This window comes from Thyridium curvatum (genome assembly GCF_004353045.1).
Source record: "Thyridium curvatum strain D216 chromosome Unknown NODE_154_length_26561_cov_68.078687, whole genome shotgun sequence".
In the NCBI taxonomy this organism is placed as follows: Eukaryota; Fungi; Ascomycota; class Sordariomycetes; order Thyridiales; family Thyridiaceae; genus Thyridium; species Thyridium curvatum.
The window spans coordinates 1-26,561 of NW_022156909.1; the positions used below are offsets into that span (position 1 = coordinate 1).

At 49.1% G+C, this 26,561-nt stretch overlaps 9 protein-coding genes across 9 annotated transcripts; 4 read left to right on the forward strand and 5 right to left on the reverse strand.

Moving 5' to 3' along the window:
• Nucleotides 1-4,048: 4,048 nt before the first annotated feature.
• E0L32_012315 (uncharacterized protein) lies at nt 4,049-4,781 on the forward strand (the record flags this gene model as incomplete). Its single annotated transcript, XM_031135142.1, has 2 exons — nt 4,049-4,392; nt 4,448-4,781. The coding sequence occupies 2 exons, from the start codon at nt 4,049-4,051 to the stop codon at nt 4,779-4,781; spliced, it is 678 nt and encodes a 225-aa protein (XP_030998734.1).
• A 157-nt stretch (nt 4,782-4,938) lies between these two features.
• On the reverse strand, nt 4,939-7,035 carry E0L32_012316 (uncharacterized protein; the record flags this gene model as incomplete). The annotated part of the gene is made up of 1 exon (XM_031135143.1): nt 4,939-7,035. The coding sequence occupies one exon, from the start codon at nt 7,033-7,035 to the stop codon at nt 4,939-4,941; it is 2,097 nt and encodes a 698-aa protein (XP_030998735.1).
• A 1,667-nt stretch (nt 7,036-8,702) lies between these two features.
• E0L32_012317 (uncharacterized protein) lies at nt 8,703-9,613 on the reverse strand (the record flags this gene model as incomplete). The annotated part of the gene is made up of 2 exons (XM_031135144.1): nt 8,703-9,112; nt 9,313-9,613. 2 exons carry the CDS (start codon nt 9,611-9,613, stop codon nt 8,703-8,705), a joined length of 711 nt encoding a protein of 236 aa, XP_030998736.1.
• Nucleotides 9,614-10,364: 751 nt separating this feature from the next.
• On the forward strand, nt 10,365-12,446 carry E0L32_012318 (uncharacterized protein; the record flags this gene model as incomplete). The annotated part of the gene is made up of 4 exons (XM_031135145.1): nt 10,365-10,610; nt 10,932-11,540; nt 11,603-11,956; nt 12,099-12,446. The coding sequence occupies 4 exons, from the start codon at nt 10,365-10,367 to the stop codon at nt 12,444-12,446; spliced, it is 1,557 nt and encodes a 518-aa protein (XP_030998737.1).
• Nucleotides 12,447-13,288: 842 nt separating this feature from the next.
• Nucleotides 13,289-14,963, forward strand: E0L32_012319 (uncharacterized protein; the record flags this gene model as incomplete). Its single annotated transcript, XM_031135147.1, has 5 exons — nt 13,289-13,550; nt 13,598-13,834; nt 13,908-13,988; nt 14,038-14,233; nt 14,336-14,963. 5 exons carry the CDS (start codon nt 13,289-13,291, stop codon nt 14,961-14,963), a joined length of 1,404 nt encoding a protein of 467 aa, XP_030998738.1.
• Nucleotides 14,964-15,216: 253 nt separating this feature from the next.
• On the reverse strand, nt 15,217-17,282 carry E0L32_012320 (uncharacterized protein; the record flags this gene model as incomplete). The annotated part of the gene is made up of 3 exons (XM_031135148.1): nt 15,217-15,267; nt 15,321-17,143; nt 17,213-17,282. The coding sequence occupies 3 exons, from the start codon at nt 17,280-17,282 to the stop codon at nt 15,217-15,219; spliced, it is 1,944 nt and encodes a 647-aa protein (XP_030998739.1).
• A 573-nt stretch (nt 17,283-17,855) lies between these two features.
• Nucleotides 17,856-21,590, forward strand: E0L32_012321 (uncharacterized protein; the record flags this gene model as incomplete). Its single annotated transcript, XM_031135149.1, has 2 exons — nt 17,856-18,944; nt 18,999-21,590. 2 exons carry the CDS (start codon nt 17,856-17,858, stop codon nt 21,588-21,590), a joined length of 3,681 nt encoding a protein of 1,226 aa, XP_030998740.1.
• Nucleotides 21,591-23,150: 1,560 nt separating this feature from the next.
• On the reverse strand, nt 23,151-24,386 carry E0L32_012322 (uncharacterized protein; the record flags this gene model as incomplete). The annotated part of the gene is made up of 3 exons (XM_031135150.1): nt 23,151-23,273; nt 23,324-24,229; nt 24,303-24,386. 3 exons carry the CDS (start codon nt 24,384-24,386, stop codon nt 23,151-23,153), a joined length of 1,113 nt encoding a protein of 370 aa, XP_030998741.1.
• Nucleotides 24,387-24,680: 294 nt separating this feature from the next.
• Nucleotides 24,681-26,117, reverse strand: E0L32_012323 (uncharacterized protein; the record flags this gene model as incomplete). The annotated part of the gene is made up of 1 exon (XM_031135151.1): nt 24,681-26,117. The coding sequence occupies one exon, from the start codon at nt 26,115-26,117 to the stop codon at nt 24,681-24,683; it is 1,437 nt and encodes a 478-aa protein (XP_030998742.1).
• Between the last annotated feature and the right edge of the window lie 444 nt (nt 26,118-26,561).

The window sequence follows — 26,561 nt, forward strand, 5'->3', positions numbered from 1 at the left end:
AGTGAAGCTATCTTAGCTACGATCAACCACCAGTGCTCAGCAGCGCCCATCACTTACTGCTTACATAAACCCACACGCCTCCGATCCTACGAAGTAGTCTTACCTCTTGGGATCAAGGATCGTCACATATAGTTTAAACTATAAAATAATATCTCTATTTATAATAATCTATAGCTTAAATCTAATAAGAATAAGCTTGCTTTTAATTTATATAATATACTAATTTTAACTCTAGAAATAGATTATAATCTTATCTATAGCTAATTTAATACTAAAAATAAAGAGATCTATAGTTATCTTTTAAATATAGGTACTCTATTTATTGATTTTATTCTATATTAATATAGGGCTATTATTAGAGCTAGGATTAGTAGTATTCTAAGTAATAAAGTTATAATAGTATTACTAGAAGTAATTCTAGCTTATAAGACTTTTAATAAGATAGAAAGATATTATTAAATTATTAGCCTAATATATTTTAATTAATAATAATAGATAGATTTCTATATAAATTAAAATTATAAAGAAAAGATAGATCTTATCTATAATAATCTTCTACTTATTAAAAAGTCTAAAAACTTTCTATTAAAGATTCTCTTATATCTAATAAATCTAATAATATATATTTATCTATATTATCTCTCTTAGAGGGTTTATAACTATAGTATAATTCTATAATATTAGATTGATTAATTAATTAGAACCTTATATATAAGTTATTTAAGTAGCTTCTATCAACTCTATTTAATTTATAACCCTATTAGGATAACTATTAATATAATAAAACTATATATATATATAGTATAACACTAGTTCTATTCCTTCTTTCTTTCTTAAAGATACTTAACTATCTTTCTTAGATATTCTAGCTATAGCTAGTATTTCTTAATATTAAAGAGATAATTAAGATTTAGATTATTAGATTATATCTCTTTAAGAATAATTAGGCTCTTAAGTAGCTCTATAATATTAATAGTCTCTAGTAGGCTATATTTAAAGCCTAGAAGGCTATAGTTATTAATATTATTAATTTCTTTAGTAGTCCTATATAGTTTACCTAGATTAGGCTTAGAAAAGATAAACTTCTTAACTTTATTAAAGAGTTATTTATTCTTCTTATTAAATATTATAAGAATAAGAAAGAATAGTATCTCTTTAGTCTTAGATATATATATTAATATTATATAGGATTATTTAATAGAGAATATACTTAAGAGTCTTAATATAGATAAGTATAAGAGATAGACTTAAGAGAGTAGAAGAATAGACTATTTTATATATATTTAAGATAACCTCTTAATAATAGCCTTAAAGTATATTATTATAGCTTATAAGATAGATTACTTATTACTAAGAGACTGTTTATTATAATAATTTAGTTATATCTATTATTATTAAATAGCTTATATATTTAGGCTTATAAACTTATATATATAAATATCTAGATAAGTTAACTTATTAGCTAGCTATAGGCTAAACTATAGTTAAGAGGTTAAAAAGTCTAGAACTAATTCTAGGCCTTAACTATAGTTAAGAGATTTAAAAGTCTAGAACTAATTCTAGGCCTTAGATCTATATTAAAAATAGTTAGTAGCTATTAAGCTTAAGAGCCTTTATAATTAGAGGACTATACTTAATTAATCTATAATAATAATTATATTCTTATTATTAGGTATTATTATAGTATCTCTAGAATATAGGTATTATATTTATTATATCTCTTTTAACTATATTATATTAACAGTATAACTTAGCTTATACCTAATAGATATACTAAAAACAAATAAAATAGATAGATAGATAAATTTATCTATATTATAAATTTAATAGCTAATAGGTAAGAGAGAAAATAATAGAAGATATCTAACTCTATAAATTATAATAAGATTCTTATCTAGAACTTCTAGCTTTATAGGATCTCTATAGGTTTAAAAAGTAATTACTAAATAAGAGGATTTCTCTAGACTTTACTCTTATTATATTACTAGATAAGAGAAAGATCCTCTTCCTATAGCTAAAAGAATAACTAGTTAATAATAGACTAATAATAGTTAGAGATAACTTTATAAGACTATAAAGGCTAGATAGTTAGATTAATAGAAATAGCCTTATTTTTAGCTATTAAAAGAACTATATCCCTCTTATCAGTCTTATTACTAGCTTTAAAGAGATTATCTAAGCTCTTTAAGAGAGCTAGCTATAAAAAGACTACCTATAATAAGACTAATATTTATAGTAATAGAAGAAGCTTTAAAGCTATAGATATAGTAATATTATCTTTAAAGATAGTAAATAAGGCTATTTTTAATAGTAAGAGGATTAGAATTATTAAGAAGATATATAAAAGGGTCTAGATCACTTATAATTAATAGTAGTAATAATAATAATAATAGTAGTTATATAGACTGTTCTATAACACCTACTTTTATACTGTAATCCATCTAGCTAGATCATCATAATTAGCTTCTCCTTTTAGCCTACAGTCTTACTAACTGACCTTTTCTTTTTTAAAGGGCTGAAATAGGGTGAAAATAAGGCTGCAAATGAGGCTGGCTAAGCTTGATGGGCTTCGATTGATGTTGGTTGTAGTGGCGGCGATAATCCCAATTTTGGTCAATTTGTAGATCCGTGTACTGGTGGGCCCGATTCGCAAAAATACCAAAAACCCACGTTTTGGCGCTCAAGGGGATGCGTGAATTGCTTGGACACTGAAAGGTCGTTCCCTAAGTTGATGACTTGCCAACCAATGATGTAAGCTTTGGCTACCGTGACCGCCTCTTCATTATTGGCCCTTCGCCGGGAATCCTGTCAACGCAAATGCATATGCTCAAAGAGTAATGGCAACATGTCTGCCCATAGTATCTTCTTGCGCTTGGGAGTACCGGCCAGATTCATATTCATCCACGCACCGAATAATGTTCGGCTGTAGTGCTATGCTCTAAAGCTATTGTCAAGCTCTTGCAGTATCTGGGCACATAATCCAACAAGGTATAATTCGACAAGCTTGGCATCGAGACTACTGTGTACTAGACTTTGCCTTCTTTGTTTCCAAGGTGTCTGTCTGGAAGGGCCGAGTTTCAAGGACGCTGGCTCTTGATCTTGTCGGGAAACCGGGCCCAACTCTTTCAAGCTGATCTGTTCTAAAGCGCGTACGTAGACAACATGACATCACATCGTGTGCGGAGAATCGAGTTGGGCTGCAGTTGCTCGAAGTGTACTACAACATGATAGCAATCTTCTCCCGTGTTCATTTTGTTCCGTCCGTAACATCCAATGGTAGGACCACCAGTACTCAGCTATTCTTAATCCCGATTATATCATTCGCTTTGCCTGAGTGACGGGTGGACGATGCTCTTCCCCACAAGCTTTATCCGGGCGCCTGTGTCAATTATCCTATCAGCACTGACCTATTTGTAATTTAACCCTTCATTCACTATTGTCCGCTGTCATAATATTCAAGGGACAAAGGATTCCCCTGCTTCCGGTTGGATGGACTACCAGGGAGCAATATCCTAGCTATCCAGACTCGGTACTGGTACGTTGCTGCAGCTATATCCAGTCCCAGTCATCCCTGGCTTGTTTGTGTCTGAAGCTGAGCTGGCAGTTATGGTGCTGAGTATTGCAGTGTATGTTATCTTCTGCATTTATTGAAGCTGTGATCTCATCTTTCGTAAGTATTGTGCAATGCCAAGTGAACGGTTTTGAACGAGCAATAGGCTCTGTTATAGCCGTACAAGATAGACGGTAGTGACCATAGGTTCTCTGAATGCGAAATGCCTTGCATCACTGTAAATAAAGTACCCTCCAGCGCAGGCCTTCCCTTTTAGCCGTTCCAGACATGCTGGATACACTTCTATTGATAGGACTATGAACATTATATGAGTTCGGTTAAACGATATGGGCAGTCTCTCCGACACTTGGGGTAGTCCGGTCGTGCTTTATATATAGGTAGTTGATGGTCGATCCTGCTGGTTTCTTGTAAGTCGCTCTGGCCATTCGTTCATTCCACCACTGAATCAACATCCACCCACATTGACCTGCCCAGAAAATGGCGATTCTTCAATTCACTGGAGTAGCTCTCGCTCTGCTAGGATCTCTTGCTCTTGGAGCTCCGACATCAAACGCGGTTTGGGCCAGCTCCGCCAAGGTCTGTGATGCCGCCACGACCATCTGCTTCCAAGAATTCTCCAGCCCGCAGAAGGTGTCGTACCGTATCGCCATCCCAGACTCCGCAACTGCTTCCGCCCCCTACGATGTGCTGCTTCAGATCGTTGCTCCGAAGGCAGCGGCCGGATGGGCTGCTGTAGCATGGGGCGGCCAGATGGCCAACAATCCATTAACTATCGGATGGGCGAATGACAAATCAGCTGTGGTGTCATCTCGACGCGCTACGTGAGTGTATCTTGATTGGCATGCAATAGCCTGCGTATACTGACTAGCTGGAAAGCGGGCACGTCGCTCCAGCAGCATATGCCGGGGCAAGCTATACCGTCATACCCGGTAGCACCTCCGCCAATGATACGCATTGGACTTTGACAACGCTTTGCTCAGGATGCACCTCTTGGTCTGATGCCACAGGCAAGGCGGTCCACATCGACCCTACGTCCACAAGTGTCTCTCTAGCCCAGGCTATTTCGGCAAGGGCACCTACAACCCCTTCCAGCAACACGAGCGCCATTTCGATCCACTCTGCCAAGAGCAAGTTCACTTTCGACCTTGCCAGCGCCAAGATTGCCGACTTTGATACCTTGGTCAAGGCAGCTATCGCCAAGAGCTCGTAATGTCTGCACAGAGATCATGATAGGAAGCTGCAATGGACAGTTGTATGCTAGTTGGACATTGTGGACGTGTGTATACGAGCGTCGAATAGACCGAAAAGGAGTGTCTCATAGCGCTAGCCAGCCTTGACGTTTCGAAGCTGAAGGGAGACTCAGCCCATCAATATAACACACTCAGCTCCGAGTCAAATAGCTCCCGCCGCAGTTCTCGGTGATCAACCCTGTGTCCTTTCTCGTCTTGTTTCCTCAGCACCTCCTGGAGAAGCAGCAGGACCTTGTCAGACGTCGGTAACCCTTGAATTTCTCTCATCATCTGTAACACTAAGTATCGATCCGAGATCGAGCACTCAAGTCCGGCCATGAATAGAGGCCACATGAGAGTGTGGGGTAGCGAGTCCATATCGGCAACTGCAGCAGTGCCTGCGTCAGACGACGGTCCATGTAGAGACGGTGCTTGCGCCGGGGAATGCTGTTGTTGAACCTGTACCATGTACTTGAATTGTTTCCGGTCTCGGTCTAGGTCGCTCGCGAGTTTCATGATTTCCGACACTGCTCGATGAACATCTTCCGTGGCAGGGTAGTTGACAAATGCAACTCTATGCAGATAGATCAGGTGTGCCCAAAACCCGGCGGCATACACTCTGAGGTCCCGGACTATGCTGTACGCTACTGATGGCTGGAACACGTCGATTAACCCAGTGCTCCCCGCATCCAGAAAAGCAAAAGTTGGTGGACGAGATGCCCACAAAGCATGTAGATCTGACGATATCCGATGCCCAATTTGGAGGACTTCGTATTCGGCTTCCAGAGTTCCGCGCTGACGGTGATAATGGTCAAGGACAATGATTCTCGGGGTGAAGCTTTGTGTTCTGAGATGAAAATCTAGCGCTGGTTGGTTGATCGTGTCGCATGCGAGCTCGGCCGGAGTCCGCGGGTCGTCAGTGGTTTCGTTCACCTCTATCCGACTGTCATTGGGCTCTGGCGACTGGGTTTTGTGGCGGTTTGTGAAGGGGTCACCGGTGGCCATTCTCAGCGACGTTGAATCTGTGTTGCAACTTTCCAAGGCGGATTGTTGGGACTGACTCGGGTTGCCAGCATTGTATTCAATCTTGGTCTGCAGCAGTGACATCCATGTCAAGAGGCGCCTGCTGATGCCAGCCCAGGTCTTGATCCGCTCGCTGTGCTCTCTAACCCTAGTCTGTGCGGACCTGACATGTCTCAGAGGCCATTGCTCTGCATGAGGAGTAGACTGAGCAGTCAATTCCACGTGGCTCAACAAGAACAAAGTGGCAAACGCCGACTTGAGGCTCAGGTCTGTCTTGGGATCTCCGGGGCGGACAAGTTGAAAGAGGGCCTCGAGCTCACTGCTGGATGTCTTGTAATAATCCATCGAGACGTCAAGAAGATCATTCTGCTTGGTCGAATACATATGCATAGCTGAAAGTGAGTAAACAGCGGCAGACAGACATGGAGAGTCGCGGGCCATGATGAGCAGTGCCCGGCATGCGGATGCCCACTCGGTATGGGAGGGCAGGATGACCGAGATTGGGTTAGCCGAGTGAATGAAGTGTTCAAGGAGCTGCCGCTCGAGCTCTTTCTTCCCTTGAGATACCGACTGCCCTGCCGGCTCCGCACCTCTGTACGACTCGGATGGAAAGAAAAAAGGCGAGACGCCATCAAAGGCCAGGTCACTGCCGGCATCAGGCCCCAAGTCGAAGTCAGCCAGGTTGATGGACGAGAAAAACACATCCTGAAACGGAGATGTGAGACCCAAGATACCCGGAGCGGGCATATCTCCCACAGGATCGCCCGAAACGCTGCCGGTGATGAGCGGGTCGTGGGAACTAGCCGGGGCTGCGTTGGCTGTTTGACTGTGCTGATCAGTCCCTGGGACAGAGGCGGGCGACGTGGTGTTATGCCGGGCCGGCATGCTATCGAGATGCGCCTCGAGTGGTGGAAGCTGCTGACAGTGTTGTTTGGTCGCTTGGGGCTGACCCCCATCCCGATGAGGCTCTCGAGATAGTCGGCTGTCGTTCTGGCCACATGGTACCGCCTCGCTGGACTGCTGATGACTTTTGCGAGTCTGCTTGATCGGGTCTCGTACTTGATATGCACAAGGGATCCTGAGTCGCGTGCAGTTTGCACAAACCGGCTTCTTCTCGTCGCAGCGCACCTTGCGGCGACGGCAAGTCATGCAGCCAGTCTTGACCTTCGGACCTGAGCGGCCTGTGGCTCGAGAATGAACATACGAAGACATCCCGATCGGCCTCTTGTCTAGAGAGATGGCTGGCAGTCGCAACTCACTGCATTCAGATCGGCGGTGAACTCTCCTTGCAGTAAAAACAATGCTTGCTGTCGGACTGGTGGTCGGTTGATCGACTGATGAATTGCAGGCCAAGTTTGTCGACCCCGCCCGGCCTTCGAACTGTTGAGCGTAAACCAAAATAGGCTTACGGTTACTGGGGGAGGGTCCGCTCTGGAGAAAAGAGGCTACCCCAGTAGTCAAATGGGCCTAGAATGCTTGTGAGGGGAATGCTGAAACTACTGTACTTGTAGCTCCCGTCATCAACTGCAGGTTTGACGTGCAGCTTGAGTCATCTGCTGGGACCATGACAATCAAAACAGTGAACAGGGTCACACATACAGCAGACTGTATCCCGGTGCTATTGTCCTAGAAATGACATGTGTCCGATTTCCTGACCTCTCTGTAGAACTGCCGCCGACCCACTCCTCTCGTTCTCAACTGACCAGGCCAGAAAACAATGTAAGCAGAAAAGCCAAACCCATGATCTTACAGACCCGCAAAGCACAGAAAATTGGCCCCAAGGCAGAGCCACAGGAAACATGGTAAATCAAGTCCCTACCATCGTCGTATGGATCCTCCATGCTGACGCTGTAGCAGCCGCTGCCAGTCAATAAACTCGCCATAGCTCAACGCTCAACCGATCCCATGGGCCGCTCAGACAGGCATGGCACGCCTATTTATCGAGGTATATACGTGAATCGGCTGCAATGATTCTTAGCCTCGCTCAATCCATACGCGAATTTAGATAAGGTGATCTCATATACTGACTGTCAGGGATTTGAGCTTCGTCATCGCCTATCAACACCTCAAGACCTGTCCACCTGCGACGCCGCTATCCGTTCAGTGAAGGGCACGCTGTCATGGTCTGTGAGGTACCTCGTCAGCGGGTCTCTCGCCTCCTCGACCGCCTGGACCTGTGTTGACGGGTTCAGGCTCCAGCTGGTCTGGGGAGAGATATCCGCCCAGGTTCCGACACCAAAAAGCAACACCTCTTGATACCCAGCGGGAGCGCCTTCGGCGCTTCTATTGAAGTATGCACTCATGGAGCGGGAGGCCAACTTGGTGGTTCCGAAGCTTGTAGATGTTAGAATAGAAGCCGGGCGAGACCTGTGATGCTCAATTATCTTCCCACCTTTGGGCCTGCACAATTGACTCCTGCACAAACTGGCAGCAATCAACCCACGGAAAAGAATGAAAGAATCAGTTCAGCAAGGTTGCTATGGGGTAAGCTGATATTACCATCCTCTTTGAGGATTTACCATTCCAATACAGCATTTTATACATTTGCGATTCCTTCGTGGTTGCTGGGGGAAAAAGGGGAGGCGAAACTGCCTTTTGAGCACCGCCGTCGTCTTCACGCTATTCAGCATTGGCCGACTGCCGTAAGAGGAAATCGGGATGCTAAAGAGGGAGTCGGGGACACTCAACGGGGTGTCGGACCCCCAGGAGACAATTTTCGCCGCTGTCCAGTCATGCACATATGGGAGGGTGGAGGCTCACCCGAAAAGACGTGCTGCCGACTACCCAAATAGGAAGACAAGAGGCGATGTGATATTCTGTCTTTCCATTGACACTGTGTTGTATCCGTGCTGTAGGGTTGATGGTGCTGATTAATTAGTTTACATGATATCACATGACCATCCCCATGCCGGACTGGAGGGCGGATCATGCGTCAGCGCCCAAAGCTCCAAATGGTCAGTCTCGTCGTCGACCCGGATGATGAAGGAACCATTCAGGGCGAATCCCAGCTCTTGGTACAATCTCCTTCCCATGGCACTGGCCAACACGGTGGTGTGGATGCCCTTGCCAGCAGCCTGTCCTAAGCCCCACTGGCAGAGTCTCGAGCCAGCACCTCGTCGACGGAAGGAGGGATGTGTGGCCAAGAGCCAGAGATGCATTTGCTGCTCGCCATAGGATGCAAAGTACTGGTGGAAGCTCTGGTCCATGCGTTGAGCGAATGCCCTGAAGTGGACAGGGTTGACGTCACGGCGAGCCGGTGGTTCGTTCGGGTCAGCGGGAACACCGAGATCTGTTTAGGGAAGTGAAGGACAAAGAGTCAGTTCAGTCATTGAAACCAAAGGCAGCCTTGCAATGTGCCCAGATGTTCTGGCCCCGCACCTCCCGCTCAGTCGAGAGGGAACAGGACAGGACAGGACAGGACAGGACATGCTGTGTCACATAATGGAACAGTGCACTACCCATGGAGGATAGGGCGAAGTGCCAACTCACCCCCACCTTTATGAGGAACCAAGACCGCCTTATCCCACACGGACAGCGCGACAACCCTATCATCATTGTCGCTCGCGGTAGCGACCATAACTGCGTACTTGGATGGCTGCTTCAGGTACTCCGTGTACTCCTGGCGGACCCATTTGCGATTGTCTTGAGGGAACTTGTCACGATCCGGGAAACGATAGTTGAACTCGGGGTCGTCTGGGAATCCTTCCTGAGCCGTGGTAGTGATATCCTCAAGATCAGCCATCGAGGCCTCGCGGATCCTGATGCGCTTGTCCGGAGGCCATCTGGTCATCCTTTTCGTGAAGCTTGCGATTCCCGAAGCTTGCGGCCTTCAATGTTTATATCGATTGGGTGTCAGAAGACAATTGGGCGAGGCTAGCAGGTGGCAAACTTGTTCAGATGCGAAAGGTTCAAGGCAGACATGGCAAACATGGGCGACCGAGATGGACACGGTCGCCTTGAAGTACTTGGGGCTGGGGTTCAGGGAAAGCAACCTTGGAAGCCGTGAACGCGCACGAAACAGATGACGCGCTTCCCAAAAATGTGCCCCACCCCTCTCAATGCGGTAGTCGGCAAGAGCCAACAGGTAAGGTGCGTGTTCTGCACAAGGGAATCACAAGGGTGGCTGGGCACATCGTGCAGGTATTTGATTGGGGGTTCGGGGTGCACGGGATTGGACGCACCTGCCAACTGCCACTCAAGCTGCAGTCGGTGAGTGAGCGAGCGACCCGCATCCCACAGGATGGCTAGAAAGAAAGTCGCCGGGCGCCCTCTCTCACCGGCTGGGCAGCATACCAGCTCCCTCGAAGCCCAATCCGCCCTCTGAAACAACGCAAGCCATGACCTCCCCCCTGGCATCCAAGTTGCACCCATGAGATTATAAGGCCCCGGCTGTCTCTAAGCAACCAGTCTGCGCGCGCACGCGCACACAAGTCCTCTGCATGCTCTCGACCAACTGCCCGGCCTGGTGTTTTCTTTTTCTTACCGGCTTACGTGTGATCTACACGTCAAGCCTTGCTCGATCCACGGATTAGGAAGACGGAATGGAACATGTTTCTGAAACGACTTCGGCCGGTCAACATGCGGCCGGTCATCGAGAGCCTCCTCCCCTTCACCAACCCCACCTGACCGACGCCCACCTGCCGATGCCTAGTCTCCAAGGAGGCATAGTGCATCCTGATTCTAGCTCTGAGCTGCCTATCATGCTTTCTGCTGGACCGCCGAAGATGACGAAGTCGACATGCTCCAAGATGACCCTTCCTGCTCGCCACATGAACGTGCTTAACAACGTAAGTTATCCTACTTGTTGCCGTTACTATCACAGGGGTATCTCACCCATAGATTTCCCCCAGGACCCTATCGCTTCGGTGAAGAGGGACAAGGCTGGATGTCTCCAAGGCGTGTATCATACATGGGGCACAAGGGAGCGAATTCGCTCGACTGCTAGCCAGGAGGAGCGCGCAGCAACAGCCTTACTCAGAAGGGTCGGGACTTGCTTTCGCTGTCGAAGGCAGAAAAAAGGGGTGCGTATCTGACACAACCTCGTATTTTATGCTGTTGCCTCGCTCAGGCCTGGATGATTCGATGGTACTCACATGCTCTGTTCTTAGTGCACACCGCCAAGCTTGCTTGCCGACATTTACAAGCCCTGCAAGCACTGCGCTGCGATGAACCCGCTCTCCCTGAAGGAGCCATGTGTTCGCTTCAGTATCCTACAATTGATGTTGCATCGCCGAGGTGTGTGCTCTGCGCTTTATTATCTCCAGACCTGTATTGCATGGCCTTGGTCGTTGACTCTAATTATATCTCGTCAAGGATCCACTCGAGACGACGCCCTCGACAAGTGGCTAGACCACCAGAAGCGCCTCGCTTTTGAACCAGAATCGAGCCACTCCTTGACTGGCAGTACCGTTCTTGTTGATAAACCTCACGTAGTGACCATCACGCAAGATCGAGGTCTACAGTTCGATGTTGCGGTGAAACGTTTCCAGCCAGAGAATGGAGATGTGACTTACTGGAAATGGAAAGACGAGAACGGCATCGAAAAAGAGATGGATATGCCACCATATTATATCTCCGACATGTGCCAGGCTACGAACATTATGAGGGAGGCCGCATTCAAGAACCATGAGACGTACATCGATGCACTACTTCGGGATGCCAACCCCATCGTGAGGCGGACGTTTGCAGCCGCACTTCAGTGCCAGAGTTCTTCAAAGGTAATTCGCGTTAAGTTAATCAACTGCTGGAAGTATGAGCTAACTGCTACGGTCCGACTTAGAGTATTCTTGTCTCACGCGCCTTGGCATTCTGGGTAGCCACGCGGTTTATCGAACATCCTTGGCGGATTTGTGGCGGTGCCCTACCCCCTTTTGAGCCTCCCACGCTTCCATCCTGTCCATACGCTGGGATCGTACCAGTCACCCCAATCATGGACACACAAATTGATCACATTGCGCTGCGGGATATACTGCTGCCCCTGGGCAAGAAGATCCTTGGCGAACTAGAGGAGAAGATCAAGACAAAGAAGCGCGAAAACTGGTTTGAGATCTTTCTCGCGACGTTCATCATCATGAACAACTTTGAGTTCATTTTTGCCGACATAGTCGAGTACACGAAGAGACACGGTATCAAGGTGCGTTTCTTTTCCACTCTTGCCAGGACCCAACAGTATCGGCTTGGCTGTGAGCTTCCCGGCCTGCCTACCTGCTTGCCTGCCATGCTTTGGACGTTGCGAAACTTCGCGGGATCCCACTTAACTCACTGACCACATGCAGGAAAACCCAAACGGTCCCCCGTCCTTGAGCCACGGTTTCTACCAAGCTTGCAAGACTATCCTGGTGTACTTTCATTTTGCCTGCTCAGGACAAAGCCCCCTATCTCTGAGACTTGCAGCTCCTCAGGTTTCCCACGAGGTCCTGACACCAGACCAAATAGCATATATACGAGATGTTCAGGTAGAGCTCATGAAGCAGGCCGAGGAAAGAAACGATTGGAAGTCAGGCTCCATGTATGACACTCCGATGTACTGGTGCTACCAAATTCTTGACGATAATTGGGACTCGACGGTCACTCCCTCGTTGCCCATTGATTCATTCACGGAGGAGGATTTCCTTACCTCTTGACGTCTGCTATTGGTTGATTCATGCCCTCGCTGTGCCTATATCATAGCTCTGACGGGGTTTTACTAATCGAAATACGTCGTATCACCATACTCACAAGGTCCGTAGCAGGAAAGTGCGATTTTCTTGTGGGGAATGTTCTGGTCCAGACCAGGCTGCAGATAGCCAAGAGAAATGAATAGACACCGGTGTGGAGCGCGGCACCCAACACATCCAATGCACATCCAGAGATAATCATGTTTCACGTGAAGGTTGAAGGCGCAGTGGAGATAAGTCAGATTGTGACCACTCTATAGGGCCATAAAGATAGCTGGTGGTGTGAGGCAATCCCACCAGGGTATTTCTCCAAGACGAGCTTGCCGCCGACAATTCTTTTTCTCACTCTTATTTACAGATCCCACGCCTTGCAATCGTGGACGTAACCACCAGGCTGCAGCTATCCATTGAACATGAGGGCTTGCTACCCCGCCCCTCTGCTAGATGAGCGAATGTAAGCTATCATCCATCGAATGGTAGCTTTTGGCGGCCCAACTTTGGCATATCAGCCTGAAAATATGGCCATTTTCGTCGTCAGGCTTACCAATCATAAACGTGTATCACCATACTTACATGACGCGGGATGGATGGCCCCATGACCACGATAACTCGGAGCGGGGTAGGGACGGCTCTTGGTGAGGGAGAGCAGAGCCTCATCCATTATCTCAACGATAAGAGCCCTCAGTGAAGATAAATAACTGGAGAGATTCGGGGCTGTTTCAAGACATCGCCTGATACGACATAACCTGCCTTGTTAGCAGCACAGCACAACACGATTGAATGATATCATTTTCACAAGCATGACAACCATGGCTGCTGCAGCAAGTCTTAACTATTCTGTTAACCTTCTTGACGAGGTATCCCCGGGTCATTCATCGGGAGATGCTATGAATGCAGAGAACACTCTACCTGGGTTCCCAGCCCGGTTCAAAGGGGAACGAGTATGGAAGGGCTCAGACATGGCCAAGAGAGAGATGGAGTGGACCACCCTTCTCTCTGACCAGGATAGAGAGGAGATAACCAAGGCCCTGCACCACTTCACAGGCGAGTTAAACGGCTCCAGCCAAGTTTGTCCTTTGCCACGCGAGAGAGTGCAACTGACCAGCCCCTATCAATAGGGTTGGGCCTGGGTCCCGAGTCTTTGAGCGTGAATACGTTTCCACTCTCACCAGGCCTGCACGGACGGCTGAGGGCTGTAAGCGAGGCTGTGCATGAAGGTCGCGGCTTTGCCGTTCTGCGTGGGCTCCGCCCTGAAGACTTTACTCAGGAGGAGAATGTCCTGATGTATGCCGGCATCTCGGCCCATGTCGCACCGCTTCGTGGGTTCCAAGACTTAAATCGAGAGCTGGTCATCTGTGAGTTTTGCCTTTGAGAACTCCACTAACATAAAAGAAGACGACAAGCACTCCAATCTGACGATCTGACCAGGCCATGTGGTCAGCCAAGAACTGCAACCTGGTGCCGAAGAGGAAAACTTGCGGCCTGCCTTCACCAATGAACGCCTTGTAGGTGACTCTCCGTGCACCCTTTGCCAAACTGCACATACGCAGGCTACCAGCTCACCACTTCTTTCTCGCTCCCTCCCATCAGGCATTTCACACCGATGTTGGCGATGTCCTGTCACTCTGCACGCTCGACATTTCCTCATCGGGCGGCGAAACGATGCTGGTAAGCTCATCCCAGCTCTACAACGAGTTTGCCGAGGTGCGGCCAGACCTCCTCCGGGAGCTGAGCAAGAATTGGGTATCTTTCGTGTAAGTCGACTATCCAAAGATTGTGAATGCGTAGTCTCCACTCAACGCCCCCCTAATGCCCTCACTTAAACTGACACTTTTCACCTATCACCGCCCCCACAGAGCACAAGACTACCACGCCGAAGGCACGCCGCTCATCAACACCGCCTACCCAGGCGACAAGCTCGTCTTCCAGTATTCGCGCCTTCCCGTCACAGGCTTCCGCCGCAACTCCACTACCCAGCACCACTATTCCCTCCCCCCGCCAACCCCAGCCCGTCTCGAGGCCATGGATCTCCTTGAGCGCTTGGCCTGGAAGCATAGCTTAGCCCTGCCCGCCCACGCCGGTGACGTGGCCTACATCAACAATCTGACCCTCATGCATGCGCGGCGGGGCTTCGATCTCGACCCCCTGACGGGGACCCCACTGCCGTCCAAGAGGCACCTCGTCAAGATGCTGCTCCGCGACCCGGAGCTCAAGTGGGAACTTCCCCGTTGCCTCGACTGGTATTCCCGGCGTGTGTATGGGGCCAATCGGGAGGGCGGAACACGCTGGGAAAGGTGGGACCTGGTGAGTGGTTGTGGTGATGGCCAGGCGGCGCGACAGGAGCAAGGTGGTCATGGCAATGGCCATGGCAACGGTATGCGCTCCTATGACAGTGGTTCTGGGAGTACTGGAGGCGGTGGTGGTGCAAATCCCAGCGGTGGTGGCGGCAGTGGTTCCGGTGGTGGTACCCTTAGCAATGGTTAGTCCTTTTGGCTCCCTGCTGTAGCTAAAGTTCCTCTGAACCTTTTTATGTGTCCACGTATTATGAATGAAAGAAATTCACACTTTTTCTAATCTCTAAAAGGAACCAGCTAAGATAACTTATTCTGTATTCTATAACTCCGGCAGCGGATAGGAGAACTCAAGGCGGATAAGCCAGTTCTAGCCTATTGCTAGGTGGTAAGCCATATTCTTTAGTAGGGAATCACTATGCAGATTGTTAATCTGAATAGCGGCTTTAAGGTGGTAAAAGAAGAGGGCTATACCTCCTTGCAGGAGTAGCTCTTAGCTTAAGAAAAGATTAATAAATACTTAGACTCTTAACTCTACTAAAGGTCTTACCACTATCTTATAAAACATAGCTTGTAGTTGCTCTCCTTCCAAGCTCTCTCTTCTGGAAGTGTTCTCTGTTGAGATACCTGCAGATAGACCCTGCAAGCATATCTGGATCACTTGTGCAACAGTGTCACCCATAAAGCTCTGAAAGCTCTCCTGGTAGCTCTTGCTCATAAGGGTACCACGAACGCTTGACACGTCACTGACCTTCAGTTGTGCGGTGTCAACTATCCCCACTAAAGACTCGAGGGGCTTCCAAAGTGATATTTCAGCAAATACCAGACCCATGCTATAAATATCATGGCACTTGCGATATGCACCGCTTCGCTCGACTGGACCGCCTTGTACATTTGGGTGGCGATAGAGGTCATTGCATAGACTGGTTGGAGCGTTCTCTGACAAGGACACCGAGCTCTCCGGCCGCGAGTAGTCGAACCCCGATAAGTACGGCTTCTTCAAATCAAGAAGATCATCTTCCTCGCGTGAAAAGAAAATAATGTTGTCGCTCCTAACGTCTTTGTGCAGCCAGTTGACTGCGTGCAGTTTCTCCAAGCTCTCAGCTAGTGTTCTGATCAACGCCACCCGGGCACTAAGGCTGGGCATCCGGAAGTCCCCACCCAAAAGACTGCGTAGTGAGGTTGGGCGGTAGCTGGGCGATACATCTGTAGGGTTCTCGAAGACAAGTCCGTACTGGATAACGTCTCTTGTCGCCTTCTGGAAAAAGTACCCAAGACACTTAGGGGCGCGAAACTGGCTTGTTACATCGTTCTCATGGAGCAGCGCGACAAGTGCCTGGAACCTTTTCAGTGTCGCCGGATTTGGACCGTCCTGAGACTTGTGTGGGTGCTGAGGCTCCATCTGTTTCCATTCGATCCAGATTCTCCGGTACGTCTGCCCTGCCGAAGAATCTTGGTACCATCCTGTCGCCCTTCTTTGCCCCTTCTGGTTCGACTTGTCTGCTAGATCACGGGCATCCAACTCAAGCCGGCTAGGATCGAGACACAACCCACGCGGCCTGTCATCTGGCTGGTGCTGCAGCCCGATTTGATCGCGCAGCTCGTTATCGAGTGCCTGTTCTTCCACGGCCTGTGATATGGCCTTGAATTGCGCAAGATTCACGAGGGGTTGTAGACATTGACCAAATCCATCTGCCGAAGCTTCTCGGCGAGAGGATTGCAGAGGGTCAATAATTACCGCCGGGGCCAGGTTTCTTGCTGCAGCCACTCGTAAAGGGAGAATGCCTGCCTGAATGACCTCGATGAGGTGGTCCATCCTACTATTCATCTGGACAATTTGATACGAAGTTCGTATCTCCTGAGCCCGAAGTATCTCAATCTGGTGTGTGCTCAACATGTCTCGAAGGAAATTGTTCATCGTCGCCAGTCTGGACAGTAGGTCTTCCATGTTTTCACGGTCTGAGAAGACCCAGCGGAATCTAGCAGGAAGCTTTCTGGTGCTGTCAACCAGGCCGAGAGCCTTCTTAAGCAAACCGTCTGCATTCGGGAACCGGCCAGCAAGGTCGTCAAGATCGTCTCCTCTATTGCGACCTGTTATATTGAGCCCGTCAGGCTGCTCACGGAAGAGTGGCGCCACTGTTCCCCGAAGTCGATCGTCAAACTTCTGATAATTCATCATCAGGTGATACTGCTCATCTAGAACCTCCATAATGACGGCTCGGTTGGCTTTGTTAGTCAAGAACGTGCCGTCCTGCTCGTCTATCTTTGCCACCGCTCCCCAATCAAGTAGACGGTACTGTTCGGTTTTGAACCGGATTCGAAAGAACCTGTGCTTTTCTTCCAGCCCCTGTGCCTCAGACACAAGCTGATATGCTGCAATATCATAATTATCAACACAGAACAAGGACCTAGTATTGTTTGAGATTCGAGTAAGAGCCTTACCTTTCATGCAACCAGAGAAGACTTGGAATAGGAGCGAGATTGCTCCGAGGCTCGCTCCCACCGGATCCATGCTGTTTTAAAACGCGTTCTGACGTTCACGTATTGGAGGCCTTGGTAAAATTAAACTCAGGGCTGAAAGGAACAGCTTCAAGTAATAAAAAAGAGCTAGAGATATAAATGTAGCTATTTGATTTTTGGTGCAGCCTTGTCAGTGAAATGAGTGGCTCAGCGAAATTCTGACCTGCAGTACACAGCCCCTTGGCCCCCACGACCTTTGCATGACCTGCGTCTTCAAGTCCACTGCGATTCGTCAGATGGCGTGTGCCATGCAATCGGCGACCTGACCAAAATCAATGAGAGCAGCGCCCGCGCGGGTAGAATGGGTAAGAATAATGTGATAGGCTTCTTGATTCGTCGAAAGGGACCTGAAGTTGTTACATTAGGTAGCCACTCGCAGATCCTTTCTTGATCACTCTCTAAGAGATGGTGTGTATCTCCATGAGGCTGTGCTATGTATTGGTCTTCAGCTAAGAATACTTAAACATGAGGTGCTGGCATATTTGACTTGGCATACTCTTGAGATTCATTCACTGCGATAATTCATCACTCTTATTTAATCGAACTTCTAATCAGCCGGTACAAGATGGTGAAAAATTACCTCCCTCCCTCATACGAGACTTGGTTTGGAGACGAAGATGAAGATGATCTCCACCAGGAGCCCTTGCCCAAGCTGTCAGCAAGCGAATACGCTGAGGGGTTGAAAAGGATTCCAGCAATGAAGGTCCAGAGGTTTATCTCGGAATCCGATCTCAACAAAGGTCTGGATAAGTGGCTTCCACGACCAACCGACCCGATGGCAACTAGGAGGATACTGCGAGATTCCGTCTTCCAACCAATTAGTGAGCTGCTGGTCCTGTTCGGCAAGGGGGAATGGAGCCTACGCCCACGTGCATTTGCAGTTCTGAAGATGCTCCAAAGCGCCCCTCTTCTCGACTGTTTTGTGAAAGAAGGTCTGACCGATTCGGCGCTGCCTTATACGGAGAGCAACCTCCCTGCATTCATCCGAGGTGCAAAGATGCGGGCGGCATTCTTCAAATTTCAGCGAATGGTCCTGTGCAAAGAGGAATCTGCCTCCGACATGGAGGATGGCGGCAAGCATCTACATCTTCCGGGCAGCGGTGACGATTATTTCCGCCTGATCAAGACACTAGGCACTGGGAGGTTTGGTGTCGTGGACCATGTTTGTAGCCGCAACACCTGTATCCCTTACGCTCGAAAACGGGTACTTCGGGGTCATTCTGCCCTGGACGATGAGCGACAGCTACGGCAGTTTGAGAGCGAGATCCAGGCGCTGAAAAGGCTCTATCATCCTCATATCGTGAAGCTCAAAGGATCATATACAGATCCAAAATACCTTGGCATCATCATGACACCTGTGGCGCAGGTGAACCTGGATGAGTACCTTCGCGAGATGAAGCTGGAAGACAACATCAAGCGGCGGCTCCTACGCTCATTCTTTGGCTGCCTATCTACCGCGCTGGCATATTTGCACCAGCAGAACGTCAGGCATAACGACATCAAGCCGCAAAATATCTTGGTTTTAGACTCTCGAGTTTACTTGAGCGACTTTGGAACCTCGCGTGCCTGGGGCACTGAGGGTGAAAGCACTACCCGCGGCAAACATTCCGGCTACACGCCACGATACTGTGCACCAGAGACTCTTGAGACTGGAGTAAGTACATTATGGTCCACTTTCTGAAGATGCCTTGACTAATACAAGACGCAGGCGAGAAACACAGCAAGCGATATATGGTCACTAGGCTGTGTGTTCCTCGAGATGGCCACCGTCTTGCATCGGTTCTCTGTGGCCGACATGTATGAGTTCTTCACACAAAATGGCTCAATGAGGTCCGATGCGATACATGCAAATCCGGCCGCCCGCAGGCTTTGGTTAGCAAAACTCGAGAGAAGCGGAACTGGCGAAGATGCTCAGTCATTAGCTCTGGTCTCGGAGATGCTTGTCGACCGTCAAGAGGACCGCCCAACAGCTGCTCAGCTTCGTGGTCAACTGATTGACTATGTTGGGCCGTATAGTCACATCTGCCCGTATTGTGCCTTGCCGGACGGGCTCTCCCAGACACAGAGCGCGAAGAGCCTAGCCGAAGCCAAAAGCCACCAACAGACCACCTTCACCAGCGACGATGTGAACTTCCCTCAGTTCCCTCAGCCAGAGTTGCCTGTTCCTGTGACAGCTGAGGCACTACACTTGCCAGAGCGAACACCTGCTGAAGGTGCTGTGGAGGAAGTTCCTATAATGACGGGCAGCAAGGAGCTCACCGAGAGGGACAGGACTGTTGGGCAAAGGGCTCCACTAATACGGGTCATTGATGCAAACGATACACTTCGGGACCCCAGTGATCCTAGTGACCCTGGAAAGGCTGCGCCGACACGTCTTGTTCGTTTTTCCGGACTCCCGGAAGAAATCCGCCCTATGCCAACTGGCTCAGAGGTGTCAGTAGATGAAGATGACGGCTTCATCAGTCCCGAACCAATCAAACCGCCTCCCTTCTGGAAGGAAGACAGCCTTCCTCTCCCAGCAGCAACGCTGGCCCCGTCATACATGCTTGCCGGAACAAACCACTTCTCTCAAGCTGAGCTGTCAGCTGCAGCCCTGTTCAACCCTGTCGAATCCAATGTTTTTGTTTACGGGCGGCTCATGTTTCCTGGCGTGCTCCATGCTGTGGCCGATGCTTCGACAGAGGGGGTATACTCTCGTAGCCTCAGGAGACGATTGCACCCTTCCTCTGCGGATTGGGCCAAAGCGGATCTCTCCATAAAGCACGCAGCCGAAGTCATGACGCCTGCCGAGCTGAAGGGGTACGACCGATGGTGGCCTCGTGGGCTGAACCATGCTGCGGCCATTCAAGAATCTCACAGGAGCAAGAGGATCCTTGAATTAAATGCAGCTGGAAGAAGTGAGTCACTACAACTCAAGACATCCAGTAAAGTGACAGGCTTCCTTGTGCTAGGAGTGCGGGCGGATGCACTACGGTACCTAGACCTGATCCTCAGAAGGATGGCGCCACCCAGTGATGACGACCAGCTAGACAGAGGGTTGGAGAGACATGAAACGAACTATTTCAAACGTGTGACGATTGATGTAGACGTACAACTTGTCACAGGCGAGACGAGGCTCGTACAAGCACAGACATATGTATGGACACAGGGAGTGCGCGACCTCTGCGGCTTCTGGAGCGAGGACCGATTTCTACGCAGCCCGCTGATGCAGTCCCTCGCCGCGCAGGATAGCTCGTGGAAGGAACAGGAACAGGCTCTTGCTACGACGATGAAAATGTCCTTTGCTCTTGTCGGCGACTACCTCTGCGGGCCTATTATAGCTGGCAATTTTCAGGACCTTGCAGTCCTTCTCAAAAGCGGCTTCGATCCCAACGCCGCATGCCGGTACTACGGCTTCCCGCTGCATGCCGCTGTATCGGTGGGACACGAGGATATGGTGCGGCTCTTGCTGGAGCACGGCGCTAAGATCAACGCATCAGGCGGGCAGTACGGCACGCCTCTCATTGCTGCTGCCTACGGCAGTCGCAAGGCTATCATGAAGTTACTGTTGCACCACGATGCCAATGTCTTCGCCCGCGACAATGTCCACGTTGGCGCGCTCTATCAGGGTGTTGCCCATGGCGATTATGCTATAACCGAAATGCTCCTTGAGCATGGCGCTTGGCTATGCCAAGACTGGACCGAGATCGCCGATCTCGCCGCGGAGCTAAAAGATGTTGAGATTCAGGCCCTTCTCAGCCGCTACGATGTGCGCAAGATACACTTGCAGTACCTCCTTAGCTCCCACTCGGGAGACAAGAGCGAGGAAGAGACAAATCGCATTGAAGCCTCAACTTCAGATAGCGATGACACACTCATAACCTCATCAGCTGTCAGTACCTGGGGCACTATGAGTAAGTCCAAGGTTCTGTCGGCCGTGTTACGTAAGGCGGCCACTGCGTCGCGCATGTCAGGCAATTGGAAGGGCCGGCGCGGTGTTACAGTGCTCGTGGCAGCTCTGAATGCTGGCGCGCCAATAGATCTTATTGGAAGGCTCCGCGACACACTGTATCCGATCAAGGCCGTCATTAGCATGCTGTGTCAACAGGACGGGGAGCAAGAGATCCAGCAGCTGAGGGATGGAGAGCAACGGGCCAGTGATGAGGACGAACTCAGCTTTACTGGACGGGAGGGCTTGAACAGAAGATCTGAGCAAATTACAGGCACTATAAGCAACTCTCCAACCCGTCAGAACTCATTAGAGCCTAGGAGATATTCTAGAGGTGGTGACAATCGACCTAGCAGGCGTCTTAATATTTAGTAGTATAGTAATAGAAGAAGTAGGGTTCTTTTTTTAGCCTTTCTCGTAGGCCTTTTCCTCTTATTCCGCGCCGGTGTAAGTTTTTAGACTAGATTCTAGGTGGTATATAGATCTGGCTTATCTAAGTACATTATATAGAATGTGTTGGACTAGAATTGAAATTGGTGGCTAAGTCCTCATTCCAGAGTTTGGGTTTAACATGAGCTGTGAATGTTTGTCTCTCAGTCGAGTCGGCCAATCTTACAACGAGAGTCTGGCAATATTTATGCAGAGCCACGCGGCACAACAGCACCAAGACAGGCTTTGTTTACTGTGAGACCTTGGCTGCGAGATCTTGACTCTGAGGTGCAGCTTGCCTGGCTCCGTTCGGGGTCTTCTCCGCGCCGTTCCCGGTGGCCGTGGTTCGAACCCCACACAGTGTGCATGGTTCGGCGAACGGAGCTGTCACAATCTGGAAGAGGCGAACCGCTAAACCGCATGAAACCTCCAGAGCTCTGTGTTGGGCTGTCGATCTACGGGCAAAACCTGGAAGATATCCTTTCACTGCTGGAAAATCTTCAAAGCCACCAGATGGCCGCATTAACGCGGTCACAAAGGAACTTCTACAGTACATCTATAAAGAGTGGCTCCCACCTTCTCAGGGTGGTAGCTAGCACTAAGGAAACAAGCGGGATTGCATCAGTTTCAACGGGCAGCATTATGAAACAGCCAACATGAGCCAGTTTATATGGCAGCGGGATATGCAATACAATCAGCATTTTGGTCTTCATTGCGAACTCTGAAGTTGTCTTTCGCAACCCGCAGGTATATGAATGCCGCAAATTGCCAGTGTCATCCGCCCGCCTCTTTGTGGCTGAAGACAGCTATATGATTGTACTCTGAAGAGGTTTGTTTGGAGAGCAACGGAAGGTGTGAGGCCTTGGGGCTGGGAATTGATAATTTGGAGGGTGAGCAGCGGGATCCCAGTCGATCTTTTCCGCACTTCCGCGACACCTGCAGATCGCCGACTTTCAGTCCTCTGTTATCATATACATGCCCGCAATGTTCAAGGTCACCGCCAACATCAAGTCCAGTGATCCACCCCACGGCGCAACGAAGAGGGGAAAGACACATCCAAGGAGGGTCACTCCACTCCAATTCTTCGTATATCCTTCCAATGATGTGCTGCCTTAGGACCCTCTATTTGTAGTTGTTGGTAGTTAGTGGGATGTTGGTTGTTAGTTGTTAACAACAATTAATTTGATTGGCCAAAGAAGACACACTAGTTGGTAACGACGTTGAGGCGCCAGCACCTTATGTCGTTGGTTCTTCTGTTTCTGATTCCATTAATCACTCTCATGCAACCGTGCACTCAAGTTGGCCGCTTCCTACATGTTGTCGACGCAGAAACCTGTTATTATCATGTCTCATAGCGTCTCTGGAGGCTGGTAGAGATACATCTACAAGACACTAGGTCCTAGAATAGACTATCTACTTCGGCAATTAGAGTTTATGAGAGTTGAGCTAGACGCTCATGGCCTCCCCTAGAGACATGCTCTGGCAATAAGCTCCGATCGTGCTTCAGGTTGCCTTTCCCCTTATGGTTGTCACTGTAGTATCCGGTTTAGCACAGTGCTTTCTGATCCATGGATGCTCAACAACCTGCTCGAGTGGCAACCTCCGCAAGGGGTCGACAACGAGCAACTGAACCTGTTAGCAGATCTCTGATCAAAGCGATTAAGGAAAAGTCTTACTTTGCGAATGAGGTCTGAGGCCTCAGCACTGACAAATGACGGAATCGTCATGTCTACTCTGGCAATCCTCCTGTGTGTCATGACGATTGTGTCCTCGAACGGAGCCTCACCCACCAGAAACTCGTACATCAAAACGCCAAGAGCCCACAGGTCGATCTTCTCGTCGTAGGAATTGTCATTGTTCCCCGGCTTGACCATTTCAGGCGGAAGGTAGTCCAAGGTCCCGCAAAGAGTCCTCCGACGGCTACTAGGTGAATGCACACTCCATCCGAAATCCGAGATCTTGATCTCCCCATGGATTCCGAGAAGAATGTTCTCTGGCTTGATGTCGCGGTGAATGACATGCTTGCGATGAAGGTAGCGCAATGCGCTGACCATCTGAGCAATATACCTCGCTGCCCTGGGCTCAGAAAACCTGCTGGCCTTGCGCAAGTGTCGATACAACTCGCCTTTCCCAGCGAATTCGAGAATCAGAAAGATCCGTTTCGAGTCGTGGAAGTGACCATACAGTTTCAAGATGTTCGGATGTCGTAAGTTGCTCTGTATCTCGATTTCGCGTCGCACCTGCTTTTCAACTCGATTATGTTGCAGTTCCGCTTTGTCCAGGGCCTTCAGAGCGCAAATGAAACCATGCTCGCGCTCGCGAGCTAGGTAAACGCGCCCAAATTTCCCTTTGCCAAGTGGTTTACCGATCTCGAACATGCCAAGGTGGAACTGTTTGACTGAAGGCTGTTGAACGATAGGCACTGGCTTGACCATAGGTTGGCTTTCCTCCTTTGATTTGCTAGTGGACCCTGGCTTTGCAGGCAATGCTGTTGAAGTAGCTTTGGAGCTGGGCAAGGGGAGGATTTTTGTGAGGGCTGCCTTGACAGGTTTGTCGGAAATCGAGGTCGTAGTAATCGTGACCTTGTCAAAGAGTTAGCTCGCCCGCGTCGACGTTATGGGGAATGTTGACATTTAAGAAACTGCGCCCACGTACCTTCGTTTTGTGCTCTTGAATGACCTGGTCAGTCACTGAGAGGCGACTGAGGCTCTGTTCGATCGTTGTCGTGTCGGCTCCCATAGTACCCGAGAATTAACACAGGACTCCAAGACGCGCGCGGTAGACTTTCGTGCTAAAACCTGGCCCCAAGAATCGTTGCTGTTCGTTTGTCTGGCATCCATGGACAAATGCTAGAATGGGGTAGGGAGGGGAACTTTAACTAAAAATTAGCGCTTATTTGGGCACACAATTCTCCACCCCCGACTTTGCTATCAGCCCTTGCACGGCAACCACCATCATCCCTGCATACAACAAGGACCAGTTGACCCACCTCCACCAAGCTTCTGCACCTGGGTGGCTTGTACGAGTAACTACCTACAGCTCCTTCAGTTTACCCCCTTGGGCCATCCACAGGGAGCGGTATTTGCCATCCCGCGCTAGTAATTCCTGATGTGTCCCGCTCTCTGTGATTTGGCCTTCATTGACCACCAGAATCTTGTCCGCGTCCCTAATGGTAGACAGACGATGGGCGATGATTATGATGGTCTTTTGTGTCCGTATAGCTCTCAAGAACGCTTGGATTGCAATCTCGGTCTCGGCGTCAATTGCACTGGTGGCCTCATCAAGGACTAAGATTGGGGCCTTCTTCAGAAGAGCTCGCGCAATCGCTAGACGTTGCAACTCGCCCCCAGAGAGCTTCACCCCTTGTTCTCCCATTTGGGTCGAGTATTCGTCCGCAAACTTCGTGATTCTGTCATGTATGGATGCCATGCGACATACATCCAAAACCTCATCATCTGTAGCTGAAGGACGAGCATAACGGACGTTATCCATGATCGACGCATTGAAAAATAGAGGCCTCTGCGGGATGACTCCAAAAACAGCGCGCAGAGACCGGATCGTGACGCCGCGGATGTCTTTGCCATCGATCTGAATTTTACCAGTCGTGACATCGTAAAGCCGAAGCAATAGTTTGATGATAGTGGACTTGCCCGCACCACTTAAACCCACAAGGGCAACAGTCTCCCTCGCTGTGATTGATGCATTGATGTGCCGAAGAAGAGGCCGCCGAGGTCCATACGAGAAAGAAACGTCCTCGAAGGAGATGTTGCCAGCCACTTCAGTTAAGTCTGTTGCCTCTTTTCTCTCGATAATGCTTGGTTTGGTACGGAGTAAGCCAAGAATGCGTTCAGCGTGCACCAAGTCATTTATGAGCCAACGGTAGTGCTGCGATAATGATGTGAGCGGCGGAACGAGACAGGCCCAGTACTGCGTGAAGAAAACGAAGTCGCCATGAGAAGCCCGATCATGGGAGATTTCGTGGAAGATGAGACAAGACAGGGCGAAAAAGGATATTGGGAGCACACTCTCCTTGACCGCCATGCAGTACCTAGAGCTTCGCTCCCATTTTCTGCCGGCTTCCAAACTCTTTTCGACTGACTTGGCAAATCGAGCCTCCTCCGCGGTGAACATGTCGAACAAGGAAACGGTCTGCCAGCCCTGCACCGCCTGTTGCATGACTCTATCTTCTTCGCGGTCCGCTTTGATCGCCTGACGCAAAGCATCGCCATTCAAGCGAGCAGTCATGACTTCAATAGTGATATAGACCGTTGAAGCAATAACCATTCCAAAAGAAACCCGAAAACTGAACTTCCAGTAGAACCAGAAGACAGAAATAACCACGTCAATACACACCGGGAGCATGTCAATCATCAATTTTTCAAGTACATCAGCCAGTGCCCCGCCCTCGTTCATAGACTTCAACACCTCCGCAGAGTCGTTTTCCACATGAAAGTCCATCGAGAGGCTCATGACATGTGCGAATATGGTGTTGGTTATCCGTTGACGTGATGAATCTTTGATCGGACGTCTCGCAAAAGATTTGATCAATCCAAGACCAGACTCGCTGTTGAGAAGAGTGAGCACGAGCCAGAGGCTTATAGAGCTGACCGGTTCTTCTCCAGCGAGTAGCCTATCAGCCACGATCCCCATCTGGCGCGGCACAAGGACATTTAACAGTCGAGTAGCCACAAGATAGAATGCCGTTATAGCAAGGCATAGATGCACCTTCCGATCCTTGCGAGGTACCAACAAAGGTAAAGCAACCCTCACAACAAACTGTAATTCGGTTCTCACAACAAACTGTAATTCGGTTCTTCTCACAACAAACTGTAATTCGGTTCTTCTTAGACCCGAATTGAAACCCCATACAAAATAAAACGGCGCTCACAACAAACTGTAATTCGGTTCTTCTTA